This window comes from Echinops telfairi, unplaced genomic scaffold (assembly GCF_000313985.2).
Source record: "Echinops telfairi isolate 266 unplaced genomic scaffold, ASM31398v2 ScPeMD7_5592;HRSCAF=6446, whole genome shotgun sequence".
Classification (NCBI taxonomy): Eukaryota; Metazoa; Chordata; class Mammalia; order Afrosoricida; family Tenrecidae; genus Echinops; species Echinops telfairi.
The window spans coordinates 18,449,656-18,477,361 of record NW_022109491.1 but is presented as its reverse complement, the minus strand read 5'-3'; the positions used below and the strand labels follow the sequence as shown (position 1 = coordinate 18,477,361).

At 39.2% G+C, this 27,706-nt stretch overlaps 1 protein-coding gene across 7 annotated transcripts in view; it reads left to right on the top strand.

Moving 5' to 3' along the window:
- Positions 1-27,706, top strand: part of RALGAPB (Ral GTPase activating protein non-catalytic subunit beta) — a 74,323-nt gene that overhangs the window by 11,956 nt on the left and 34,661 nt on the right. Inside the window, exons 5-19 of one of the 7 annotated variants that reach the window (XM_045295134.1) lie at positions 1,629-1,760; positions 7,543-7,721; positions 8,867-9,015; positions 9,147-9,363; positions 11,654-11,689; positions 12,892-13,093; positions 16,076-16,243; positions 16,732-16,846; positions 17,205-17,352; positions 18,580-18,644; positions 20,092-20,221; positions 21,544-21,552; positions 22,238-22,359; positions 24,843-25,025; positions 26,295-26,446. In XM_045295134.1, the coding sequence (XP_045151069.1) occupies positions 1,629-1,760; positions 7,543-7,721; positions 8,867-9,015; positions 9,147-9,363; positions 11,654-11,689; positions 12,892-13,093; positions 16,076-16,243; positions 16,732-16,846; positions 17,205-17,352; positions 18,580-18,644; positions 20,092-20,221; positions 21,544-21,552; positions 22,238-22,359; positions 24,843-25,025; positions 26,295-26,446 (2,007 nt within the window). Of the gene's footprint in view, positions 1-1,628; positions 1,761-7,542; positions 7,722-8,866; positions 9,016-9,146; positions 9,364-11,653; positions 11,690-12,891; positions 13,094-16,075; positions 16,244-16,731; positions 16,847-17,204; positions 17,353-18,579; positions 18,645-20,091; positions 20,222-21,543; positions 21,553-22,225; positions 22,360-24,842; positions 25,026-26,294; positions 26,447-27,706 lie in introns of all 7 variants that reach the window. The other 6 variants (XM_045295132.1, XM_045295136.1, XM_045295135.1 and 3 more) reach the window with 6 other exon arrangements.

The window sequence follows — 27,706 nt, the reverse complement described above, 5'->3', positions numbered from 1 at the left end:
GTTCTGCCCTGTCCTAGGAGGTCCCTATGAGTCAGAACCAGTAGTAGTGAGTTTTGGGGTTGTTGTTTTTTTTTTTTTTTTATCAAAATGTGAAGCTATTGTTTCTCAGTATGTCCTCCCATCTAGATCTATATATGTGTTATCATTCTAACCCTTCTCCCCAAGAATTCTGTGCTATTTGATCTATACCATGTCAGTCTTGGCATCCTTGAGGAACTAAAATTGTGTTGCTTTGAAATGTTCTTTGAGTTTGGGGAGCCAAATGAAGTTTGAAAGGACAAAATCACGACTGTCAGGTGGATTGGATAAGGTTCGCCAATGAAGTTCTCAAAGGACAATCCTGTCAGCCCTCAAACAGTGAGCGGGTGTTTATTATGATGGGGGAAAAAATTCCATGGTGTAACTTTACTGACCCTTTTCTTAGCAGTGCAGATTTCCATTTTCTTAAAATTCTTCCTAATAAATTCCTGATTGTCCAATGATCTTTAAAAACTAATCAAGCGATCAGTGAAAGACATGAAAAAAAATTATCAAGGGTTCATGAGGGAGTGGGGTAGGGGATGGGGGGAGTGGGGGGTGAGCTGATACCAAGTTCCCAAGTAGAAGAAAATGTTTTGAAAATGATGATGGCAACATATTTACAAATGTGCTTGACACGATGGATGGATGGATGGATTGTGATAAGAGTTGTATCAACTCTCAATAAAATGATTTAAATTTTTTTAAAAAGCTAATCAAGATTACATTTTGGAATTTCAAAGGCACTTGCCATAACCTTATGAGTTGACTTTGAATTTAACTGACTCAGCAGGTCCCCTCAGAAACCACTGTTTTTATTGAACCTTTTCTTTGAAGGCACCCTAAAGAGACTAAGACAAGTGTATTACTGAGACCACTTGTCTGCAGCCATCTCCCGACACAGAGACATGTTCAAACATTTTGGGTAGAATAAGCCGAGCATTTTTGACTTTAGTACTCGCTCTCTGCCGTGGAGTCCCTTCTGATGCATGGTGACCTATAGGACAGAGTAGAACTGCCCCTGAGCCTTTCTAAGAAGATCGATCTTCATCTCTCTCCTCGTGAGTGGCTGGTGCGTTCAAACAGCTGACCTTTGTTAAACCCCAACACATAACCAAAGATCCTCCAGAAAGCTAGTATAGAGTGATGGGAAATGCTGACTGTGCCCTGTTAAAGGTATAAACTTAGGAGACCCAGAAAAAGAAGACCATCCCATTGAGTTCCAGCTCTCACAAGTTTCCCTGTATAAGCATATATTACTTTTATAATCAAAATAGAAAACATATCTTATTTGAAGATAAGTTCATAATATTAAATTGCACCATGATACCTCAGAGTCAATACAAGAATAAGTAAAGAAGTACTGCTTTTCAGTTTGTCAAGTTCATAGGCTAGGGTTTTTATATGTGGGGGGGGGGGGGGGGTTAAAAAAATCAATGGAAAAATAGAAGTGAAAGGTAATGGAATTTCCTCACAAATTTTGTGAAAGCCCCTGCATATATCTTACTCACGTCAATGAGGTACACATTTCTCATCTTATTTTCTAATCATATTTTGATGCTTAAGTGTGTCATTCAAAACTTAATGGTGTGCATTACTTTATTTTCTAGATTGCTACGCTTTACATACGGTCCTTCATTCCCTCCATTTAAAGTTCCTGATGAGGATGCCAGTCTGATTCCTCCTGATATGGATAATGAGTGTGTTGCACAGACATGGTTTCGATTTTTACATATGTTAAGGTACTGTAACTGTAGTGCTTCATGTGTTGTTTACTCAGTGAATGTCCTATCGAAGGAACTAGGCTGAACCTCTCATCTGGAGTTGAGCATGTATCTAAGAAAGTTGATCCATCGAATGGAGCCACATCAATAGCAGGCACATCTGTATTCTGTGCCTTCTATTCTCCTCACCCAGCAGCTTACAGACCCTCAGCTGCTTTCATCCGGTACTCGGGGAGCTTTCTCCCTTAATGAATGCCATGCTTGTGCTCTTGCCTATTGCTGCGGCCTGGATCTGTCTCCCAGAACTCTGCCATCCTCTGTGGAGATTGCAGACTGCTCCACATCTGTGTGGCTAATGCTCACTTGGCAGCCTGGCTCTTGGACCTTTTCTTTTTTAAAAAAAATTTTAAGTAGTTTTATTGACATATCTTATACATTCCAATAGATCCATTCACATACAATAATGTTGTTCAGTCCCATCAGGTATGTTATACAATCATCAATGCTATCAACCTCCCCTTCCCCACCCCACCTCACCCCCCACTTCCCATGCCTTCAGGGAACTGTTATCTATCTTGGCTACCGTATCCCGAGCCATCTTAAATATACAAATGAACATACACAAATATAACATGATTAATATGTATAACATAAATAATAGTAAAGTGTGTTAGCCTGGATAGACTAGAGAAACGAATCCATAGACACTCGTGTGTGTATAAGAAAGAACAATTGAATATTGAGAAAATATCCCAGCCCACTCCACATCAAGTCCATAGCTCCAATATTGCCCATATGTCCAATGTCAATCTATAAAGTCCTCTTCAGACTCACAAAACACATTCAATGACACTGAATGCAGGAACATTACACGCCAGTGGGAGGAAAGTTTTGTGGATCCAGTGGCTTTGTAAGCATCTCAGCACAGGCAGGGATCTCCACATGGCTTCTCCAGCTCAGGGCACTAGCATAGTTCCATGTGTCTTGTCAGCTGAGTGTCTTCCAGGGAGTGAGGAGAGAGAGAGAATGAATATCTCCCACCTCCTAGGAGGAAAACTGGAGCTCCCAGAATCCTCAGGAAAAGGCCATGCCCACACAGAGGCCTCACTGGCTATGACCTGATTGACAGGCCAGACTCTATCCCTTCACTCCTAATCTTCTCAAATTGACACACGATTATATAATTACCAAATAAGGGGAGGAAATCTTAAAGAATTAGAGGGTAGTTAGGTGGTTCATCGGTGTCTTGGGCCTTTTCTTGGTACCCTTGCTATTTAAATTTCACAAAGTAATACACACCTACTTCCTTCCTGTTGTGCTTCTCCTTCTAATGATTCTGTACAGTTCAGATCCATCACTTCCTGACTCTTTTACTGGCCCACCCATGTGCTCTGTGGATCTTTTTTTGTTGTGAAGCTAGCTTTGATTCTTAAACTCCTTAGCCGATTGTAGCTTGATATGTGCCTATATTTATAGATTTAGTATTAAGGTAGCAGAAGGACATTGGGCCTCCACTCAAGTACTCCCTCAATGCAAGAATACTTTCTTCTATTAAATTGGCATTCTATGATGCTCACCTTCCTGACACAACTGCTGAAGACAAAGCAGGTGAATAAGCAAATGTGCTGAAGAGCGCTGATGGTGCCCGGCTATCAAAGGATATAGTGTCTGGGGTCTTAAAAGCTTGAAGGTAGACAAGCGACCATCTAGCTCAGAAGCAACAAAGCCCACTTGGAAGAACATACCAGCCTGTGTGATCACGAGGTGTCGAAGGGATCACTGAAGACAGATGGGTGCATAAGTAAATGTGGCAAAGAAAGCTGATGGTGCCCGGCTGTCAAAAAGTATAGCGTCTGGGGTCTTAAAGGCTGGAAGGTAATCAAGCACCCATCAAGCTCAGAAGCAACAAAGCCCACATGGAAGAAGCACACCAGCCTATGCGATCATGAGATGTCGAAAGGATCAGGTATAAGGCATCATCAGAACAAAAAATCTTACCATAGTGAATGATGGGGTAGGGAAGTGTGGAGTGGAGACCAAAAGCCCATTTGTAGGCCACTGGAGATCCCCTTGCAGAGGGGTCTCGGGGAGGAGACGAGCCAATCAGGGTGTGATGTAGCAACGATGAAAAATACAACTTTCCTCTGGTTCCTAAGTGCTTCCTCCCCATCCCCACTATCATGATCCGAATTCTACCTTGCAAGTCTGGTTAGACCAGAGGATGTACACTGGTACAGATAGGAACTGGAAACAGGCAATCTAGGGCGGATGATCCCTTCAGGACCAGTGGTGTAAGTGGCGATACTGGGAGGGTAGAGGGAGAGTGGGTTGGAAAGAGGGAACTGATTACAAGGAACTATATGTGACCTCCTCCCTGGGGGACGGAAAACAGAAAAGTGGGAGAAGGGAGACGTTGGACAGGGCAAGATATGACAAAATAATAATTTATAAATTATCAAGGGCTCATGAGGGAGAGGGGAGCGGGGAGGGAGGGGGGAAATGACCTAATGCCAGGGGCTTAAGTGGATAGGAAATGTTTTGAGGATGAGGGTAAGGAATGTACAAATGTGCTTCACACAATTGATGTATGTATGGATTGTGATAAGAGTAGTATGAGCACCTAATAAAACGATTTAAAAAAAAAAGATGAGCATACACGAAAAAAAGAATACCACTTTCTTTGCTACCTTTTCAATGAGCAGTCATTCCTCATGACTCCTAGGATTGGAATTCTTGTTGTTTTCTACTGGTTCCAGACCACTTTTCCTTTTCTAGAGCTAGGAATGACCACTAGATCTAGAATGACCACTCATCATTCTCAAGATAACCTTTCTTATTGCTGTTATCTTTTCTAGTGACACTAGCACCCCTTGAGGAGCCTACCACCTGGCTTGTATTCATCTTTTTTGGGGGGCTTGTATTCTTTTGGGTCCATCCTGGGGCCTCTAGTCTACACTTTACAGACTATTCTAATACTTTGGCCTCAGTTATTTGTAGCCCTTACTTAAAACTTTGCCCTCTGTTTCAGATGCCCAGAGATACTTTATCTTGTCTTCTGTTGCTTGCACTGCTCTGCATTACCATTTGTTAAGTACGCCTTCTTTATCTCCAGTGTTTTGAAAATCTTATTCTGAGCATAATTTATTTCTTTTCATTTAAGATACCTTTATTTTATTTAAAACATTATTTTGCAAAACTTTATTTTGTCAAAAATGTTTTGCCAGTTAGTTATAAACCAGAAAAGCACCAAAACTACTATCATGAAGTCATTTCTGATTCGTAGGGACCTTATATAGGGTTTCTGAGGCTATAAATCTTTATGGAAGTGGCGAGTCTCAAATTTCTCCTGTGGAATGGCTGGTCAGTTTGAACCACTACCTTTGTGGTTAGCAACCCACTGCTTACCCCTACAGCACCAGCAGGGCTCTTTATAAAACATTCAAACCCTCTGCCATCAGGTTGATTCTGACTCACAGAGACCCTGTGTAGGGTTTCCCAGCCTGAAATTTCTTATGCAAGCAGACAGCCTCATCTCTCCCAGAGAATGGACGGCTAACCTTGGAGTTAGCTGCCATGCATGTAACCATTGTGCCACCAGTACTCCTTGGTTATGGGATATTCCTCTTTTAATATTTTTCTGATTTGTCTGTTTTTTGGCTAGTTTATGCTTTGAGAACTTTTTAAAAAACCAAACCACTCCCAAACAGGAGTACTTTTCTATGCTGTATCGCAGTTTTTATAGCATTAAAGTTGTGTTTCTTAAAAATTTGAAAGAAATCACTTTGGTCATATACTCTTTTGGAGATAGTTCTTGGACAGCCTCACCTAATTTTTAAAATATTAATTAGTTTTTTCAGGCATTATCTTTCTTCTTGAGATGAGTTTGGTCAAGGTATTACTCAGGTTTCCTTTGGATGTAAGGTGCGCTCTCTCTCTCTCTCTCTCTCTCTCTCTCTCTCTCTCACACACACACACACACACACACACACACACACGAGAGGTTATTATAGAATTAGCCTCAGTATACTTCAAGAAGCATTGTGCAACCAGACTTCAGGATATGGAGGGATTAAAGCAACCTTACAACATGCAGTCTGTCTTCCGTCTCTCTCGGGCTTTTCTCAGGCACCCATACTGAGCTCTTTCTTACACTTGTTGGGTCCATGTTCCCGCCAGCCTTTGGTGGACATGCAGCCCCATGATGATTGCCCAGTGATGCAGATAGCTGTGGGGCAGTGGGGCAGAATCAATCAAGCCATTCCAGTTAGCCGGGACTTGCTCTTTGCTCAGATTCTCAAGATGGGTCAAATTACTGTTTGAGTTCACATTAATTGTAGATCACTAGCAGACATCTGGATGGATAGTCTCCTTTTGGGCAATTTTACAACCCAAATAAGTTCTAAGTGGGTTGAATGCTGCTCCATGAGTGTTACAGAGCCGTGCATCTGTCTTACAGCCACTGGCTGGTTTTCTGGGAAGAGGGCTGAATATGATGGAGATACAGGAACCAAAAATTTGCCTAGTAAGGTAATGCTTAATCTTTTCCAGGAAAAAACAAAACTTTTTTGTTGATTTTAACACTACCGTTCTCAAATGCTTGCCAGTGAACTTGTTTGTGCATGGCCAACTGCTTAAGGATTACTAGAAAGATTGGTGATATCTGTCTTTCAAGCCCCACCCATATATTTTATTTCAGTACATGTAGGTAGACCTTAAATTTTTAAGATTCCTCAAGTATGTTCTGATGCAAATAACTTTGAAAGTTGCAGAAATACAGTTTTTGTTATCTGTTACCTATTCTCATTGCAAGTTTTATTTGTTTGCATTGCAGTAAATCATTTCAGGCTTATTTCTGGAGGAGCAGGGGTAGTGTGTAATACCTAGTAGTCATGGGTCAGTGTCTCGGAGCCAAATGCTCTGATGGAATGAAGTGTAGTCTGTTTCAAGCTTTTTGTCTGGTTTTCTCTTTTCTAGAAAGATGCACTGCTACTAACCTTTTTATATCCTTTTCCCCACCCGTCTTGCTATGGACACCATGTTCTATGAGTCTCTAGATACTATCTCAATAGTACAAATCCATTTTTTATGTTTTCCTTTCCCCTGCTTACAATTATTTGAAATGATGAATCTTTGAATGGACAGAAAAGAGGTTTCAGATGTTGGGCAATGTATAAAGAACTGATGCATATTCCTCAGGACGGTTCTGTTGGCCTTGTAGCACATGTATGTTCCTTTCAGGTATTGGCTATAGGTTCATTATCAATGCTACTGCTAATTAGTGGACAGCTAAGCAGATTCCATTTTGAGTAGAAATCTAAATGGTTTTAATGGAAATAATTAAAAGTATCTGTACATAAAATAATACTCACTCTCAAATACATTGTTTAGGAATATGTGCTCTAATACATACACTTCAACACAATGTAAACTAGCAGTAAATGCTGACTTTCATACAGCTTTGAAATATATATATATACTCAGAAATGTAAAAGCTTCTTCGGTTTTTACATTGATTTACTTCTATCTTTATCATCTCATTCCTCAGTTCCAAATATATTAGAAAAAACACTTATGGGTGCTCTTAAAAATTAAAAATGTTTAGTCTTCATTTCTTATTCTCTAAGTAGATTCAAGCATACTACAGATCTTATGTAAAGAATTATCAAGGTTTAAATCCCTCATGAATCAGTCTTCTGAGAGAAATAGGTACAGATAGCTTTGTTTTTAAATGAAATTGCATGTATTTAATTGCTAAGGAAATTTCAAAATATATAATGCATTCTTTTCTTTCTTTTGATAGTAATCCTGTGGATTTGAGTCACCCAGCTATTATAAGCTCTACTCCCAAATTTCAGGAACAGTTCTTGAATGTCAGCGGAATGCCACAAGAATTGAATCAGTATCCCTGCCTTCAACATCTGCCGCAAATATTTTTTCGTGCCATGCGTGGAATCAGCTGTCTAGTGGATGCATTCCTAGGTGAATTTTGTGTATGTTTCGAGAGTTATGTTTAGGTAGCTCTAGAGCCCAATCATAGAAATGTTTACAGAAATCATTAAGGGAAAGGTTTTGATTTGATACAACAATAAAGTAGGAAAAGTACTTGCAGCAAGTATGATAGCTATAGAGTTTTGTTATCTTTATATAAGTAGATCAAACAGACTTGCGAAATAGATTAAAGCCTAACAGATAAGGGATATGAGTAAATGATAGACAAGAGAGAGAAGAGTGTTCATTCGCACTGATTAAATGCTTTAAGTAACTTTCTCATCTGTATCACTATCAGAAAGCAAATTATAAGACTTGTAGACCTCTCTTAAGCAGTTTATCACCTTTTAGAAATATGAAATCAGAATTTTTTAACCCATTATAAAGTGGTATTATTGAGTATCTGTTCTTTTCTAAACCATTTGTTACATGAATTCATTAATACATTACACAGTTAATATACTTGGTAGAATTAAGTATGGCTGGCACATAAACAGAAAAACTTAAATACTAGTGGCCTAAACAAGATACCGTATATATTTGAGTATAAGCCAACCTGAATATCAGCTGAGGCACCTAATTTTACCACAAAAGCTGCATTAAAAATGTGCCAGAAAAGTCGGCTTATACACAAGTATATACGTTTATTTTCACACATACTGAACCCAGGGCTAGGTAGTATAGTTTGGTGGAGCGGTTTCACCCTCATTAAATATTCATAGTCCCTTTGCTTCTTGCAGCACCCCATCTTTTATGTATTGCCTCATGGGCCAAGGTGATTGAATGAGTCTCAACTATCCTTTCCATGAACTAGGAAGGAGGGAAGAGTCTGCTTCTAGTCTGATTCCTTTAAGCAGATTTCTTGAAAGACCCACCCTGCAGTCTATACTTCTTTCTGGCTGAAGTATCTGAACTGCAGAGAAAACTTGAACTGTAGTTACTTATTCTAGATGCCATGACCAGCTAAAAGTTCTGTTGCATTGCTCAGGAAGAAAGGGCGAATGGATGTTGGAAAGCAGCTAGCAGTCTCTGTTTAAGGTTATTTGTATTGAGCCTTCACTGGTGTTGCTTGGGGAAGATTTTCTGACCATATATTTTGAACTGTGAAGAATAACTTGGTTTGTCTTTTTTTAAAGGTATTTCTAGACCCCGATCAGACAGTGCTCCCCCAACACCCGTGAATAGATTAAGTATGCCTCAAAGCACTGCTGTCAGTACCACCCCGCCACATAACCGGAGGCACCGGGCTGTTACTGTGAATAAGGCTACCATGAAGACAAGCACAGTAAGAGTTTTCATCTCCGTTGTTGTATGCTGCCTAAGGTTGGCTTGTAAATCTGCCATCCTTTTGATAAAGCCCTGCCACTTTCTCAAGCTCTTCATGGATGTGTGGGGATTCTTGTGTTCTTCTGATAGGTTAGTACGGCTCATGCCTCAAAAGTTCAGCACCAGACATCCTCCACCTCTCCTCTGTCAAGTCCAAACCAGACCAGTTCAGAACCCCGGCCATTGCCCGCACCTCGGAGACCAAAGGTTAACAGCATCTTGAATCTCTTCGGATCATGGTTATTCGATGCAGCATTTGTACACTGTAAACTTCATAATGGGATAAACAGAGACAACAGCATGACTGGTAAATATTGCTCAAGAAATAATGTTACCATTTTTTTCCTTTTCTTTTTCCTTTTTAATATTTCCTACCTGCAAGATTAATATGTTTCTTAAAAAGTTCTCTGTCTCTGACCAAGCAATGTCTGTGCTTAACCCCTTCCAGCTGAAGTCACAGAACTTTGGACTTTCCTACCTGTCCTTTTTATGTGTGTTTTTATGAGGTTTGACCTAATTGATCTGGTTTTATTAGACACACTTCAGGTTAGCCACTTTTTGTTGAATCAAATTCCTTTCAGAAGGTGACCTGGAAGTTCCCTTCATGTCAGCCAGGGTAACGATATTGGTAGGCAGAATTAAAAGATTTTGATCGGATCTTTATTTACAACAAGTGTTTTCCATAGATTTTGACAGCTGTCCACTCATTAATATGTGTAAGTATAAGCAAATTTTTGCTTCACAAAAAGATTTTAACTTCTCAGGTTTTGGTCTAAAACCTGTTCCCACAAATTGAGTTTATTTCAAGGATATATTCTTAAAATATAATTTGCTCTGTAACCAATCAGTAAAAAGTTAAAGTAATACTTCAACCTTCATGCCTTCATTTAGATTTTATTGCAGAAATACAGCTCTGTAAATAAGACCCAATTTATTTTTGCCCTCTAACCATTAGACGTGGAGGTAGCGACAGGGTGCAGAATGTAAGGGTGAGGGTAGCGCAGAATTTATTGAAAATTTCTTCCATGTCTTAAACCAAACCAAAAAGTCACTGCTATCCAGGCCAAGCCTACTCTCCTGGCGACCCTATGTGCCTTACAGAGCTGGATCATCATAGTCGTGGTTGGCATTTGTTGAACTACATTTAATGTGTGCCTGGCAGCACTGTATACCACACTTTACATGCATTAATGAGTGTACTGGTTGTTTTTGTAAGAAAGCTTTTCCCTGCTGGCTTGGAAATGGATTAAAATAAAGGGATTCATTAGTATATGCATCTCCAGGGAGACTAATAATTCCAAGAGCAAATCATAACTGATTTGCTGGCCATTAGGATCTGTTCTTTCTCTTAGGTCTAGTGTTAGTGTCACCTCAGAACTAGGGTATATCTATTTAAATGTAAGAAACATAGAGTTATTTGGGTGTTTTTATAACATTTAAAAATAATAAAGAAAAGCTACAGATATAGGCATTTTTTAAAATTACAATTTGAGATTGAATGGTTGAGTTTAAAGAGTCTTGTTTATTTTGTCCAAATTCAGATACTTTTTATTATATCATTTTAACATTAATTTTATTTTCAATTGTGAAAGTAATGCTTGCTATGGATAAGTAATTGTGATTACTCATGATGACTAAACGAAAACTTTCAAAAGCTGTTTTTCAATTATATTTTCTTTATGTTCATGTCCTTTGTATTTTGAGTTTTCAGAGCCATGTTTATATTTATTCATTTATATTGCATTTTTTAGTGTGAATTCATCATATTTTTATTAAGATGTCATTCTTACCTTGTAACTACTCGCTGTTAACACTAAAATCCCTGAATCCAGAATGATTCAACCTGTTGCTTTGTTAGTAAGCTTGCTTATTGGGAATTTATGGGTCTTTCTACCCCCTCGGGAGTTGTAACAGCTTTGGTCACCCTCTTACACCAGAAAGTTCGAAACCAGAATTCAGATGACAGGTGGGCCTTTTAAAGACCGTTAGTCCTTGGTGGGAAAAGGGTCGAAGATTCTCTCTTCCCCATTATGTTTATAGATGATGAAGCTGTTACAATACCCAGGAGGAGCTAGGGTCAAAATAGGTGGAAAGGGGTTATGAGAGTATTGTTGGGTGCCAGTCAGGAAGTCTTGGGTGGGTGGGAGGTCTGGGGCACTAGCACTCTCAGTCGTGGTCCAAGCACTGGCTGTCATCAAGGAATTCTGCCGTGTGGTTCACCTCTCGCTTGAAACGCTCGCTTCTTTTGAACTGGTTAGCTTTAGTTTTATATGACACTAACCTGTGCGTTGTAAAGTAACATTGAGCTGGGAAGGGTTAATGAACTAAACATTTAATGCACGATATGGCAGTTCAAAACCTCAATTCTTTGTAGTTGTATAATTTTCTTTGTTCATTGTTTTGCATGGTACAAAAATAATTTTGGACCAGAATTTCCTGTGTTTTTGAACTAGCTTGCAATATAAAGCTTTTAATTTAACTTTTTAAAAAAAACTAAAAAGCTGCTTAACTTATTGTAAAATTTCACCATCTTTAAAGTATTTTTATAATTACTGCTGTCCTTTGATTTGTTTCCATTTATTTCTATTATCTTGCAGCATCTTTTATCCAAATTCTTCTTTCTTATAAATCTTGTAAGTAGGAACCAGAGCTTCTCCTTAATTGCAGTCATGTTTTGTTTTTTTTTCATAATTCCATTAAAAATTTGATTGTCATTGTCTTCTTGTAGTTTTTTGCACTTGGGAAGGAAAATAATTTTCTGTGTTTTGAATGGGGAAGATTGTTGGCAAAGCAAATTAATCTGCCTGAATCAGTCCCATTATTTCTGTACACTAGTCTGGTCATGTCATGAATCCCAGGACTTTGCACTAACTTTGTTTTGGCTTTTTTAATTTTTTTTTTTTTAAGCTTTAAGCTTATTTTTATACAGATTTGGTGTTTGATTTGTATGCATTCTGCATGTAGTGTTTTTCAAATGTATTATTGCTGGATAGTTTATTCAGGATAAAAATGGCTCATGGGAAGTTGCATAAAGATTTATACCTGACTCTGCATTCTGTTAAACCTCTTATACAAAATGTAAGCATTTTCATGTAGAGCGATGAAAGATTTCAGAGTGATTTTCAGTACACTGAAATCTTTTGTTAAAAGTAAAAGCAACTTTCGAAGGGCTTCTGTTTTCAGTGACAACAAATGACTTTGGTAATCCTTTTTTTGCCAATCCAATTTTCTCATTTATCAACCTCAAGTTAGCTGCTGTCTGTGGTTGCTAAAATCCATTCTCATTTTGCTTGGTTGGGTAATTCTTTGATATGTGTGTGGAGTTCGGTGGGGTGGTGGGAATGCTCTCTCTTCCTCCCTACCCATTCCTCATCCTTACCTTGCCCTCTCCTTAAAGTATTCAAACTGGCATGAGATTGCCCATTCATTTATGATGTTTGTGTAGAGTAATGTGTAAATTGCAATAGCTATTTTTCTTAATGTTTAAGCATCATTTTATAATAAAATAAATAATATAAAAGCCACATTTTGTAGTATACTTATCTGTATGTAAATACAGATACATACAGCTATAGTCTGATGATCAAAAACTCAGTTGAAAAAACTTCTGTAGAATCAGCTAAACTGACAATACCACTGTGAATGGTTACCTATTTCAAAGAAGGTTTCAGAGAGCCCTTTTAAAAAAAGTAACACAGTTGCTACACAAAAGCATTATTGGATTCTATTCAAGTAGTTATTCAATGACACCAATATTTGATCTTTGTGTCCAGGGTCCCATGAGCCTGTTTGACATAGTGCCAAATATAATAAAACCTTCCTTTTCTCTCCCCAGCCATTACGACACAAGCTAGCATGGAGTTTCGACGGAAAGGGTCGCAAATGTCCACAGACACCATGGTTTCCAATCCTATGTTTGATGCAAGTGACTTTCCCGATAACTATGAAGCAGGACGAGCCGAGGCTTGTGGGACACTGTGTAGGATTTTTTGTAGCAAGAAGACTGGAGAAGAGATTCTGCCAGCTTATTTATCCAGGTCTTAGAAAATTTTTTGTTGTTGCTTATGTTTCTGTTTAAATAGTTTTGTAGTGAAACTATTTTAATGGGTTGGTAGGCCGAATTGATAGTAATTGATGCTCTGCAATACCTACAAATGTCTGTAAGTAAGCAAGTGAAATCTTTGTTTGAATTCCTCCGTGTTATATGCTTCGTCAGATTTGGTAAAAACGCTTTATTGTGGAAGTGAAATTTTACTTATAAGAATTATAGAGATTTGGAGGGATCAGGCTAATTTGTTAACTTTTTTCTTTTAGGACCGATTTGGTAGGGTAAGAGGTCTAGAAATAAGTCTACTGTAAATCCTGCTTCCAAGAAGTTCATTTTCTGGATATGAACAAATCCGAGGTAGAATAGGACAATTTTAGGAGAGGTGCACAAATAATGTGCTATGGGAATTACGATGAAGAAACAGCTAGCACTTACCCCAGAGGTTGGTTCAGAAAGAGTTACAGAGATTTGAATGATTGCGCAGAATTTGTGAAGAATGAATAATACTTAGTTTATGTTAGGAAGTGGGTCTCAAACCAAAAACCAAACTCAACTGCCATTGACTTGATGCCAACTCATAGTGACCCTATAGGACAGTGTAGAACTGCCCTTGTGGGTTTCCAAGACTAACTTTTTACAGAAGTAGAAAGCCTTATCCTTCGTCCATGGTTCAGCTGGTGTTTTCAAACTGCTGACCCTCTGGTTAGCAGCCCAACCTGTAACCACTGTGCCACAAGGGTTCCTAGGAATCTGGATAGTGTCATTTTATTTCAAATCTATGACATCAAACATCTTTATGAACGGCTCTGCCATCCACTCAGTTGTCAAGGACAGAGACTAGGAGTCATCTTAAACTCCTCTCCTTTATTTTCAGTAAGTCGATCGATTCTGACCTTTCCACCATTCGTTTCTCTTAGATTCCACCAATCAGATTCTCCTAATCTGTCTTTATCGTTCTTTCCCCATTATACGTTGTCATTTTTTTCTCCTAAATTAGCTGTAGTAGCTTCTTATTTTCCACGATCTGTAAAGCCCTCCTTAGTTGATCATGCACATAACTGTTCAAATAATGCTAATATCAGAAAAGATATCTGGGGATCTGTGTTTTTGCTAAGTTAGCAGGAGTAAGGATTAAACTGACATTTATTAGAGGAGTCAAGTACAAAAGCAGGTAGATGTGAAATAGAATGATATATACAGTGAGTGAATCCAGGAGTATTATAACCTGTAGACTTCTGGCTTTAGGTAACAGAAACTCTCAATGTGATATAAGCAAAAAGAATGAGTTATGAGAAATCAGTGCTATTTAATACACTTTAAGGTCTGGAAGTGTAGTAGAGCTTCATAAGGAACAGGAGCCACAGACTGCAAATGTTCCAAGAATCAGAGCAGCTTTTCTTTTTCCCCTCTCTTTGTATTCGCGGTCTCCCACGGATTCATTCTCTTCTCCCAGATCATCCTCTTGTTCTTAAGTTCCCAGTCTCTGTGACCTTTGGAACCTAGGTGGCCTAGGTGACTAGTAGGACTAAATATACATTTATTTATTTAGTTTCCTGCTTTCACAGGTGTAGCTGACTATACCACAGGTAGAGTCGAGGTGACCAATCAGATCCTCTTTTCCAAGAATCTGAAATTAGACTAATTTGCTCTATTAGTCATCCAGACCAAGGATGTGGGAACAACGAACTTCGAAAAAAGTTGATGATCTCCAGAGAAGTGGTTTAGCAACCAAGTCAAAAGAGCTCATTTTAGCCTGGGCAAATGATGAGTTTAACTTTGAAACAATTGTCTTTGAGGTGCTTACAGGATGCTTGCCAACATATTTATAAAGTGACTACTTTGTGCCAGATTCTGTGCATAGGGTGTACTGTAGTAATGGGTAGATATGTTCTGCCCTAAGACATCCATTAAATTGGCTAAAGAATCAAACTTCGTTGTTAGATGTGACCTGGAGTCAGATTTGATTACATTCAGAGCCTTCTGTATTCTCTATAATGAGACAGGAATGAAATAATGGTGTGTGCAGTTTGCAAATCCAGGATAGTAGAAGAGAGGGATTAGAGAACTAGGGGCAACCTGCAGAGCATTATTTAGGGGCAGATAGGATAAGGGGTCCGTTAAAGGAACTAGCCAAAGGAGCCAGAGAGGATAGGGTAAGGGGTCCGTTAAAGGAACTAGCCAAAGGAGCCAGAGAGGTGAATGTTTTTTTTAAATGGCAGAGTAATCTACAATTTACATATGATTCCTGGATTTGGCAATTAAAAGGTCATTGGTTTTTGCTACTGTGATTTTGATTGAGAACAAAATCTAGGAACAGAAGACTGACTTAAGGCGTTTTGAGGAGTGACCAGTGGTGAGGAAGTAGTTTCTGCAATCTGTGGAAAGGGAAAAACGCCTTGCAGAAGTAGGTGCAGTTGCTCCTAAGTGATAAAAAACTGACTACTTAGCGAGTTGGAAGTAGGGGTTAAGAATAAGGTATATTCAGATATATCTGAAAGGTATTCTTATTCTGACTAGCTTTCAGACAAGGAGAACTGCAGGGTTCCATGATTTTTCTTTCTTTCATTCTCTCTCCCCATCCTAGCCCACCCCCAAATAATGGGGAAGGGGAAAAAACACAAGACATTTTCACTTTTCAACCATTAGGGGATGCTAATTTTTTTACTCAGTTATTCCTCCATTTTATTGATCTCTACAACTATTTTGTGTTTTGGATGTCTTAAAATTTGAACTGCAAGGTCTACCTAAAACTTCAAGAAGGTGTACTAGGTGTGAATCTTTTTTGTTACTTTTAGAAAAAATGGATTTTTACTGTATACGATGCTGATTGGCAGTTTTGAGGTGATTAAAGTATATTTAAAGGATAGAAAGAATGAAAAGTACAAAGAGACTATTAGATGACTGTAGAAATTATTAATTATGTAAACAATTGATCAGTCATTTGTTTAAAATTTTTTTCTTGCTTTCCTAGATTTTACATGCTTTTAATTCAAGGTTTGCAGATAAATGATTTTATGTGCCATCCTGTGTTGGCCAGCGTTATTCTAAACTCTCCTCCTTTGTTCTGCTGTGACTTGAAAGGGATTGATGTTGTGGTTCCTTACTTTATTTCAGCTCTTGAAACCATTTTGCCTGACAGGTAAGCTGTCATTTCTGTTCATTTTCATCAACGGTCTACTTTGACTTGGTCTGTTTTTGCATTTTCTCCCCAGTGTCCTCATTCATCCTGCTCAGTTCTCTCCATAACCTAAGGGGACCTGGGTGACATTAGATGTACATAGCATACCCAAGCCTACCTCATTCCTGAGCACCCTCAATATTCATTTTGAATCCTTGTTGATCAACCAGCCCAGCGCTTCTTAAGTTTAAAATAAATAGGGCTTACGATTAAAGAAGTCAAGCTTAAAATAAATAAAGTTCCAGTTTGATTCAATAACAGCTTAATATAAAACTTCACACAACACAAATGCAGACTATAAACTCAGTAGAAAATAGGTATTGCATCTTTAAGAAACTGATATTTGTGTTGTGAAAAATTAGCATAATATATATTCAGCAGTAACAGAAAAATACTTTAGTTCAGAAATACTAATAGCTATTTTGTGGGTTTTGTTTTGTTTTTGGCAGAGAACTCTCAAAATTTAAAAGCTATGTAAATCCAACAGAATTGAGAAGATCTTCCATTAATATCCTCCTTTCTTTGTTGCCCCTTCCTCATCATTTTGGCACAGTCAAATCAGAGGTAATGTTTTATTGATGGTTTTGTAGTCTACATTCTGTTTCGTGTGCTAATTCATATAGTTGTATTTAATATGTAGAACAATTTCTTTTTTTTCCCAAATGTTTATTTACTTGAAATCAACAAAGTTCTTATGTTGCTTGATTTGTTATGGTATTGTCAGTCTGCCAACCTGCGAGGCCTATTAATGTTGGAAACGTATAAGGTGTGAGGTAGTGTCAGATGTAGCCAGTGGCTAATATTATATGTAGAGTGAGTGCCTTACTTATCAGACTGCCCTTCTCCTTGTCCACTCTAACAGTTCCTGCAGGACATAGTGTTCTACAATAATTGATGTGAAACGTTTTTGTTTCTTCCATAGGTGGTCCTGGAAGGAAAGTTTAGTAATGATGACAACTCTTCATATGATAAACCGATAACTTTTCTGTCCCTCAAGTTGAGACTTGTGAATATACTAATAGGTGCCTTGCAAACAGAAACAGACCCCAACAACACTCAAATGATATTAGGTTTGTGTTCATCTATATATTTGTAAATGGAAATCTAAATAATGTTCACCTTGAGGCAAGCTGAGGAGACTCAATCATTTGGGCCTCTGCTCAATGCAAGCTCTACTTTTCTGAATCAGGGTCAGAGTTTGTTTGCTTTTTATAAGGAAAAAAATGTGTGAAGAGATGAAGGAAGGAAAAGCATAAACTCCTACTGCTGTTGAGCCGATTCTAACCCATAGCAACCCTGGAAGTCAGCGTAGAACTGTCCCATAGAGTTCCCCAGGCTAGCAATCTGTATTGAAACACCGCCACAGTTTTGTCTCATGGAGCAGCTGGTAGGTTCAAACCGCCAACCTTTTCGGTTAATAGCTCAGCGCTTAACTGCTGTATCACAAGAGCCTCCTGCAAAGGAAGGAAAGCAGGGAACTCTTTCATGTGACTTGGCATTCTCCATTTTCCACTCTGTTCATCTTCGGAATACCAGAATGTTCTTTTTGTTTTGTTTTGATTATGAGGTAGGTCTTTTTTTTTTTTTAATCATTTCATTAGGGGCTCATACAACTCTGCACAATGCACACATACATTAATTATGTAAAGCACATTTGTACATTTGTTGCCCTCATCATTCTCAAATCATTTGCTCTCCACTTAAGTCCCTGGCATCAGCTCATTTTTTCCCCATCCCTCCCCGCTCCCCCTTCCCTCATGAACCCTTGATAATTTATAAATTATTATTTTGACATATCGTACACTGTCCAACGTCTCCACCCACTTTTCTGTTGTCCATCCCCCAAGGGAGAGGTTATATGTAGATACATCCCACCAGAATGGCCTTTGTTGGTCTTTTTTTCTCCAATCGTTTGTTTTAAAATTATACTTACCAATGTGACTTTTTTTTCAATTTGACTTTTTTATGTGTACACTTCAGTATCATTGGTTAAATTCATCACGTAGCACAACCATAAACCACCACCAGGAACAGAAATTAAGACTCTTTCTCCTTCTTTCCCACTCCTCCAAAAAAGCCTCACTGCCACCCACTTGATTCCAACTCATACTCTATAGGACAGAGTAGAACTGCCCCGCGGGGATCTAAGCCTTCAGTCGTGGAAAGCCTTCTCTTCTCCCATGTACCGGCTCTCAGTGAGCAGCCTAGCATGTACCCACTGTGCCACCAGTGCTCCCACTCCTCCGAACCAAACAAATCCGTAAGATTTATTTGTTTATTTGATTTTGCTCTTGCAGGGGCAATGTTAAATATTGTTCAAGATTCAGCACTTTTAGAAGCCATTGGTTGCCAAATGGAGATGGTAAGCATGCCATTAATATCTCAATTCCAGCTGTAATTGTGAAGAGAATAACAGCTTCTGATTTTATGTAAATGAGGTCCAAAAAGATTGTCCTTCTGATTTCTAAAAGACATTTTCATTATAAATTCAACTCGTTGACTCAAAAAAATCCTACTTTAAAATATATATTGAAGTTTTTTTATTCATCAGCTGTATATCTGATCCCTGAGAGATGGTATAGCTAAATGCAAGTCTTTTTCCTGGACAATATCTTCTCAAAAGTCCTATGTTCTAATGTGGGTTAACTGGCCTGAGTAGTCTCGGAACAACCCCTGCTCAATAATCCCTGCCTCCCAGGTTGTTCTAGACTTAGCTGTGAGGAAGAAGCAATGTGTCTGTTCCCATCTCACTATCTTTTTATAGCCACTTTAAATCAAAATGTAAAGGTGCCCCAAAGCTCTTAAATCAAAAAAAGCTTTCCTGAGACTCTCAGTGTCCCTTGCTTTCATCTTCAAGATATGTGATCCCTGTCGCTGGAATAGAGGCTAGGGAGCAAGGGAATTAAGAGAGTGTGCTGGGTATGCTGTATAGATAGACGATGGATGATTAAGCTAAGAGTAATGAACTTTTCTGAATGTAGTGAATTACCTTCAGCGGAGGGGTGGAAACAAGGGAAAGAAAACCTTTGCTAGCCATCAAACCATGCCACAGAATAGAAGGGCCTCATATAGTTGTCTAGGCGGTAATCTTTCTGAGAACACCTTACTGGGTCTTCTGCCACAAAGCTGCTTGGCAAATTTGAACTGCCAACCTTTTAATTAGCACCGGATGCTTAATCATTGTGCCACCAAGGTTCCTTATAATGACCATGGATGGTACGTTGTTATTTTTATGTTATGATATAACTACATTTGAAATTTATTTTTTGTTGATATTTCTTGAGACTATGCCCCTGTTCTGAAGTTTTGCTTGGAAGGCACTAGGGTCTTTTCTCTAAGGTTCCAGATTCATTATCTAGTAGAGATGTACAAGTCCTGGACAATGGTAGTCATTAAATCTTCCATATCCTGCACGAGATGGTGTCACTACCCAGATATCACCAAACCCACACCCACACCATCCAGTCGATTCCGACTCACAGTGGTCCTATAAAGGGTTTCTGAAGCTGTCAGTCTTTACAGGACCAGATAGCCAGAGCTTTCTCCTTTGGAGCAGCTGGTAGATTTGAACCACCAACCTTGCACCAACCTTGCGGTTAGCAGTCCGATATTTACCCAACAGCACCACCAGGGCGCCTCCAAATACCACAGCAGTTTAAAATCTTTAGTCAGTCTTTCTCTGTGTGCAAGTTTAGGCCTGCCAGTTAGCGTACTCTATTTTGTCATGTAACCTTTAATGATTGACCTTTGTCTATACTTGGAAAGTGTGCATGTAGTCTCAAATATTGGATTCATTTTCTTTGGACTAGGGTGGTGGAGAAAATAACTTGAAGAGTCATAGTCGAACTAATAGTGGTATTAGTTCAGCAAGTGGTGGAAGCACAGAGCCCACAACTCCTGACAGTGAAAGACCTGCTCAGGCGCTCCTAAGGGATTATGGTAAGCCATGTTTGTCTTTGAATCCTAAGTTTTATAGAACAAATGTAATGTGCAGACTTACCAAACAGCAAAAATAAACAAAATCGTAATGTTTGTGATTTTTGGGGGGTATAATCCAGAGTATGTTAGGCCAAAAGGCTAGAATTGGGGGTGGGGGGGTGGGAGAGAGTATCTTTTCCAGGGATGGGGAACCTGTTTTTCTACCAAGGGCCATTTGGATATGAATAACTTCGTTTGAGGCCCTGCTGGTCAAACATTTAATTAACTCACCCCTAGTGAGATGACTTCACTTAATTCTCTCTAGTGTGATGCTAGCTGGTATTTATGATTTTGCAGACTGGACGTTCCCCACCACTCATCTTTTCAGTGTGGTTGCATAGCTTTTAGTAGTTCGATTTTGAGTAGTTTATTGGGTTTTTTGAAGGATTGTAGTAGGTGGTCAGGAAGCATTTTGCATTTTGTGCCAGGAACCAGTGACACGGGGTCAGATCAGACGTAGTCTCTTCTTGAGAGCTCCGTCCAAAGGCAAAGATTGCAGTAGTCAGGTATTGCTGGGTGGGCACACATTACATGGGAACCCAGAGGGGAGCTTCTGTACTTTAAAAAACCAAATTTTCTACCATGTATTGTTGGGTTCTGTCATTGCACATTCTCAGCAAGAGTAAGGAAACATTTTGATTTTCCACCCTGTCAAATAAATTTGACAGCCAAGCATCCAATTCAATGACGTTCTTTTCCCTGCACAGTTACTTTATGAGTTCTGTGAGTTTAGGTGTGCCCTTTTACTTTTACACACACAAATACTGAGATATTGAATCTGTGTGTGTTAGCCCACTGAAATTGGAATGAAATCTCTTGCTCCTTGGATATGAGTTTAATGCTTTAATCATCTGGAGGCTTTTTGAGCCGAGACTCCCAGGAATGTGTCTGAGGTTGAAGTGTACACTAATTACTCCTGAGTATGCCAGACATAAAGCCACCATGTGACTATTTAGTACACCTCAGTCTGGCCTCTGTAAAGAAGGTATTTAAACTGTCACTTTATTCTCTGTGGGTTTAAGTACCTTCTCAGGTAAAAAATTCTGTTTAGTTTTCATGTTTTCTAAAACATGTTAACATGTTTGCATTGCTGCATGTGTTCTAATATAAATGTTTGGAGTGGTTATTGTTTGTTGCAGCATTTTGATCCAGTGTTAAAGAGTTCTGCTTGTAATGTCGTAAACACTTTTTTACTAAGAAGTCCAGATTTGTGTTAGTGTCGCATGAATGTCTCTCTTTAATGATCATTCCTTTTTCTGTTGTCACTGCCCTCTTTCTGATAGGATCCACAGGTATAATGTCCCTATAAAGCTTCCTTTGTAAATTCAATTTAATTTGTCCTAATTTATTACTAGCTAAGTAGAAATTTCTTTTAAATGTGGAATTAGAAGCCAAATAAAAGCACAGTGGCTTGGTTTAATTAAAGTAGTAGTAATGTAGTCTTAAATTAAAAGTTAAATGTTAAAATATATTTGAAAAGGCCTTGCATGTGATTTTTGATAGTTAAAACCCTGAAAACAATTCAACAGATGCTTAAGGATAATTCCCAGCATCTACAGAGGCTCTCAATTTTTAATATTCTCTTCTTTTAAAATTCCAAGAAAGGAATTGACAGCATTTTCATTATATTTTGAAAATGTGAAACTCTCTGAGTTGTTAACTTTGACAGTTAAGATTTACATTGGTCTAAAAATGGTGCTAAAACTGCCAAATCCCAGTAGCTGGCTGTCTTCAGAGCGCCTCACCTGGGTGCCAGGTACTACCCTGGTCTTGCCTGTGTGCCCTGTGCACTGGTCAGGTAGGTGTGGCGCTCAGGCAGTGGGGCGGGAAGCATAGCACTGTGTGGGTGCTTGTCGTGCTCACTGTGGCTGCTGTGGTCTGTGCCTGGTGGAATGCTGTGCTTCTTGTTACTAATGCTTAGTTGTTTTCCCTCCCTGTGGGATGTGGCATTGGGTTATATCCTAGCTCTTAATACAGATTCAGCTGCTGGGCTCCTGATTCGCAGCATTCACCTCGTCACTCAGAGACTCAACTCCCAGTGGCGGCAGGACATGAGCATCTCACTGGCAGCTCTCGAGCTCCTCTCTGGTCTGGCAAAGGTGAGGAGGCAGTCCTTCACTACAGCCCAGCAGCCTTGGGCCTTGACTCTTTTTTTCCATACTTCCTAACCCCTTCATGTGAGTCATACTTGGATACAGTTTTATCGTCCAAAGTGCAAAATTGAGCATCCAAATGAAATTTTGTTATATGAACTTTATTTTTGAAAATAGATTCAAAGAGTATTAAGATATTTTTTGCTGTTTGCTATTTGTACATAATTGGTCTTGAATTTGCTTATAATACATTAGAATTTTCATTGTGGCCTTTTCTGTCATTGCAGGGTTATTTAATTTTAATGTACAATATTGAAAATTATTATAAATGTGAAAATACCATAAATAAATGCAGATTTAATTCAGGGGGGTTGTTTTGAAAAGAATGGTTCCTAGAACATATTTGGGATTATCTGTGCCCCTTCCATTATCAGGGATGAGTAAAAATTGGTTATACTTTCTTCTACAGTTACTATATCAGTTTTGTGGAGTTTAGAACTAGTTGGCAATTTGTGTCTCTCCTAAGTGTTTTCTTATCTGTAAAACGTGTAGATTATTTTGCTTCTAACACCTGATTTTTATGAGGATCAAGTGAGATAAACTTTCTTAAACACTGTGAACAGGAAGGTGAAAAACCTAAGGTATTGTATAGAGCAGTGGTTCTCAACCTTCCTAATGCCACAACCCTTTAACACAGTTCCTCATGTTGTGGTGACTCCCCAACCATAACATTATTTTCGTAGCTACTTCATCACTGTCATTTTGCTACTGTTATGAATCGTCATGTAAATATCTGATAGGCAGAATGTATTTGGCGACCCTTGTGAAAGGGTCATTCGGCCCCAAAGGGGTTGCAGCCTTAGGTTGAGAACCACTGTTCTAAAGAGTTCAGCGTTCAAGCCTGTGCTTCACAAATGTGGTAACGAGTTATCCGCGACCGTGATTGACTAAGTCACAGAACAAAAGGCAAGAAAACCCGGGCTGGTCCCACCACTGTGGAGAGCATCCCTCAGCAATCCCAAGGATAGGAGTGGTGGGCTTGCATTAAGTGAGGAGCAGTTTCTGATCACAGAAAGTGAGAGCAGACATTTGTAAATACTGCTTTCAAAAACAGGGTGCTGTTTCCTAGGTATTTTATACCCATTCTTTTTTCAGGGATTCTGACTCACAGTCACCCTATAGGGCAGAAAAAAACTGCCCCTGTCGGTTTCTGAGACTGAATCTTTATGGGACTAGAAAGCTTACTCCTTCACCCTCAGAGCCACTAGTAGTTTGAACCTGCTGACCTTATGATTAGCAGCCCAAGGCATAACCCATTATGCCACCAAGGCTCTTCATTATTCATTAGGGAAATGCAATTAAAATTATAATTAGATATCACTACATACCCATTCAAAAAAAACCCCAAATCACTGCCATCAAGTCAATTCTGACTCAGAACAGAACTACTCCATAGGGTTTCCGAGGCTATAAATATTTAGGGGAAGCAGACTTGCCTCATCAGTCTCCCTTGGAGTTGGCTGGGGATTTGAACCACTGGCCTTGTAGTTAGCAACTCAATACTTAACTTACTTAGCCACTGGGGCCCTGTTTACATACATACTTATTAAAGTGGATAATATTTAAAAGACCATCTCATGGTTGGAGGAAGCACCGATATCATGCACAGTTGAGTGAGAGTATAAGATGTTACAGTAGCTTGGCAGTTCCTTGAAAAGTTAAACAAACACATGCCTATCGTATTGTCTAGCTAGAGAGCTAAGAGAGCATACGGCCACCCAAAAACTTGTATGTGAATGTTCATAGCAACTTTATTTGTAACATCCAGAAGCTAGAAGCAATCTAAATGTTCATTAATAGATGAGTGGATAAATGAATTGTGGTATGTACATACAGTGGAGTGCTACTGACTAGTGAAGAAGGAATGAATAATAAATACAAATGTAGAATGAATCTCAAAATAATTATGTCGAGAAGGAGCCAGAGCAGAAAAGAGGACATACTATATTTCATCTGCATAACAGTCTAGTAGATTCAAGCTAACTTAGTCAAAAAACTGATCAGTGGTTATTTGAGGAGGTGGGTGAAGAGAAGTGGAGGGAAATTATCAAATGTGCCAGGAGGTCTTTCCAACTGTGATGAGGGCATCACAGATGTCTGTGTAGAAGTCCGAACTTCTCAAATTGTCCACATGAAATATGTGCAGTTTTTTTATACCTCTGAGCAGCTGCACGGACCTTTCTCGCCATTAGATACCACTGTAGGGTTGGATTAGGGGGCATAAAAACGTGCACATTAAAAGGCCATTATTTTTGTAAAATAATAGTTAATAGTTCACCTAAAATACCCTATCTACAAATATGCAGAAATGAAGTAAGGCTTCCTGTGATAATATCACATTCTCAAATAGGCCAGGCCCTAGTGCAGATGCTTTGGAATTGGCAATATGGTTGCTGGCTAACATTTGTTCCCTAAATAAATATGCTCAGGTGAAGGTGCTGGTTGACTCAGGAGAACGGAAGCGAGCCATCAGTTCCGTGTGCAGCTATATCGTGTACCAGTGTAGTAGGCCGGCTCCGCTGCACTCCCGGGATCTGCACTCCATGATTGTGGCAGCTTTTCAGTGTCTCTGTGTCTGGCTGACGGAGCACCCTGATATGCTTGATGAGAAGGTATGTTTATACTACATCTGAAAAGATGAAGGGGAACCAAACTAGGTGGGGAAAGTGCTTTTGAAAAGAGTTTATCTAAATTCAAATACAATATTGCACATTTTAAATTGAACATCATGGAGAGATTCCAGTAGGCGCTTGTCCTTTGGATTACAACTTGCCCAAACTGTAAACTTGTTTATACAAGGAGGCTTCAGAAAGTGTGTGGACAAATTCTTTCAAATCTTACATCCATTTTTCCATGAGCTTTTTGAAGCACCCTCATCTTTGATTCAGAAGTCTTGGTGGAGTAGTGGGTTGTTCACCAAACTGCTAACCTCAAGTTTAGCAGTTTGAACCTCCCAGGTGCTTTACCTGAAGAAAGAGAAGGCGGTATGCTTCCATAAAAATTCCAAGCTCTCCGAAACCCAGAGAACCAATTCTACTCTGTCCTATAAGGTTGTTGTGAGTCAGTCAATTCAGTGGCAGGAATCTGGGCTTTGTTTGGGGTTTTTTTGTTGTTATTTTGATTACAAGGTAACCCATAGAGAAATTCTTTGAAAGATGGGACTTGATTAATTTATGTGACCTATAAAGAATTTTCTCTTTAGAAAGGACAGTAGCCATGAGGTGGCTAGTAGGTACTTTTGGTCTCCTATCACCAAACCAAGAAGAGCAGTTGGTGTCCAGGCTGCAAAGATAGTTGTTTCTGAAAGTTTCGCTTCATGCCATTTCATATGCGGGTTTCCGCTTTCAAGTGGACACAGCTATCTCATCTGTTCTCTTCTGTTGTTCATGGAATGCCTACCTGTAAGGAAATCAGATAGTGATCAAGAATTCACAGTATAAATAAAAGATACTGGCTCATTGAATATTTATAGGAAACTTTTATGTAGTTTTAAAAATAGTACTGTTGATTAAACATTAGTCATTTTTCTTATGCATTCTAAAGTTATGAGCTTGAGCTCTGATGATTTTTCAGTCCTGAATTTAAAAAATTCATGTAATTTAAAAAGAACTGTGACTGATAAAATCAAATTGAATTAATTATCAGTTATTGTCTAACTCTCCAAATAATCAAATTCAGTTGGTTTTTTTTTTAAGGAGGAATGTGTGTGTGTGGATAGAGTTTACTGTATTATCACGAAAATAGCATTTTTATTAAAGAAAACTAGAAAGAGACAAACACTGCCACCACCAAAACATAACCACTATTAGCATTTTGATGTATTCTGTGTCTTCTCATGAGACGGAGCGTTACAAAAATTGATCTACTTCTCTTGCTTTTAGGACTGCCTTAAGGAAGTACTTGAAATTGTGGAACTGGGTATCTCAGGAAGTAAGTCTAAGAATAGTGAGCAAGAGGTCAAGTACAAAGGAGATAAGGAGCCAAACCCTGCGTCTATGAGGGTAAAGGATGCTGCTGAAGCCACCCTAACATGGTATGAAAGTTACCACACAAGGATTGTGACCAGGAATTAGATCGGATTAGCTGTGATCCATCTCCTTTCTGATTTTTGGTGTTAGTGACTCCACTTCTTTAGAACACTTTTTTCCAAGACAGAAAATGCAAAGGAAACACCTACATGTTTGTTTGTTTTTTGTTTGGGCATAAGGAGTAGGGAGGGCTGGCTGGTGATCTAGTTGATGGAACAGTCAGTAGCCATTAACCTGGCACTGAGACTCTCATGCTTAATGCATTAGCTCAAGTCATGCCGTGTTAGAGCAGGAAACAATCTTGCGGCACCTAACTTCATCTCCTCACCTTGGTGGCTGTGATCTCACTCGGTTGGGTCTCCTCCTTTCCAGTTCAGTGGTCTACATTCTCTGCCATCTGCACATTATAGGTTTATTTCGTCACCTATTTGTGGTATTTCTATCGCAGCAGCACTGGATAAATAAGACGTGTACAAAGTTATGTAGCCATTAATTTGGAGGCACTTAAACCTGCAAGGTAGCCCATTTCATTTGAATTGCTCATAGCTAAGTATTTGCATTAAACTAAAGCCCCTCTCCCACTAATGTTTACTCACTACCTCTAATTCAGGTTTTTGGTAGTAGAATCCTTTTTTTCCAGGTAGTAGTGCCATCTGGAAGGAGCCCGGTGGTATAGTGGTTACGTGTTGGGCTAACTAGGTGAGGAATTCGAAACCACCAGAGGCTCCACAGAAAAAAGATGAGGTTTTCTACTCCCATAAAGAGTTACAGTCTCAGAAACCAACAGTGCTGCCCTGTCTTACAGGGTCATTATGAGAATCGACTGGATGGCGGTGAGTTTTGGAGGGACACCTGAAAACAGCCGTAGTGGCACAGTGGTTACACATTGGCTGCTAATGTCAGCGTCCACGATTGGAAACCACCAGCTGCTCTATGGGAGCTTCTACTTCTGTAAAGAGTTGCAGTCTCAAAAGCTCCCAGGGCCTGTTCTGCTTGTCCTATAGGGTTGCCATGAGTCAGAATGAACTTGATGGCAGGGAGTTTGATTTTGATTGGCATCTGAAGATAGTGCTCGTGTTCTCACTGATTTATACCTTTTCACTGTCAATACCTTCAGCTAATTTTCATCGTTCATGGATCCAAGTCTCTTTAGCGTCCTGATCATGTTCCTCTTGGTGTGGTTTTACTCTGTATCTCTTCAAGGGCTTTACTACGTGCACTCGTCTAGATAGTGTCCGGTAGCCTGTCAACTCTGTAGGCATTAT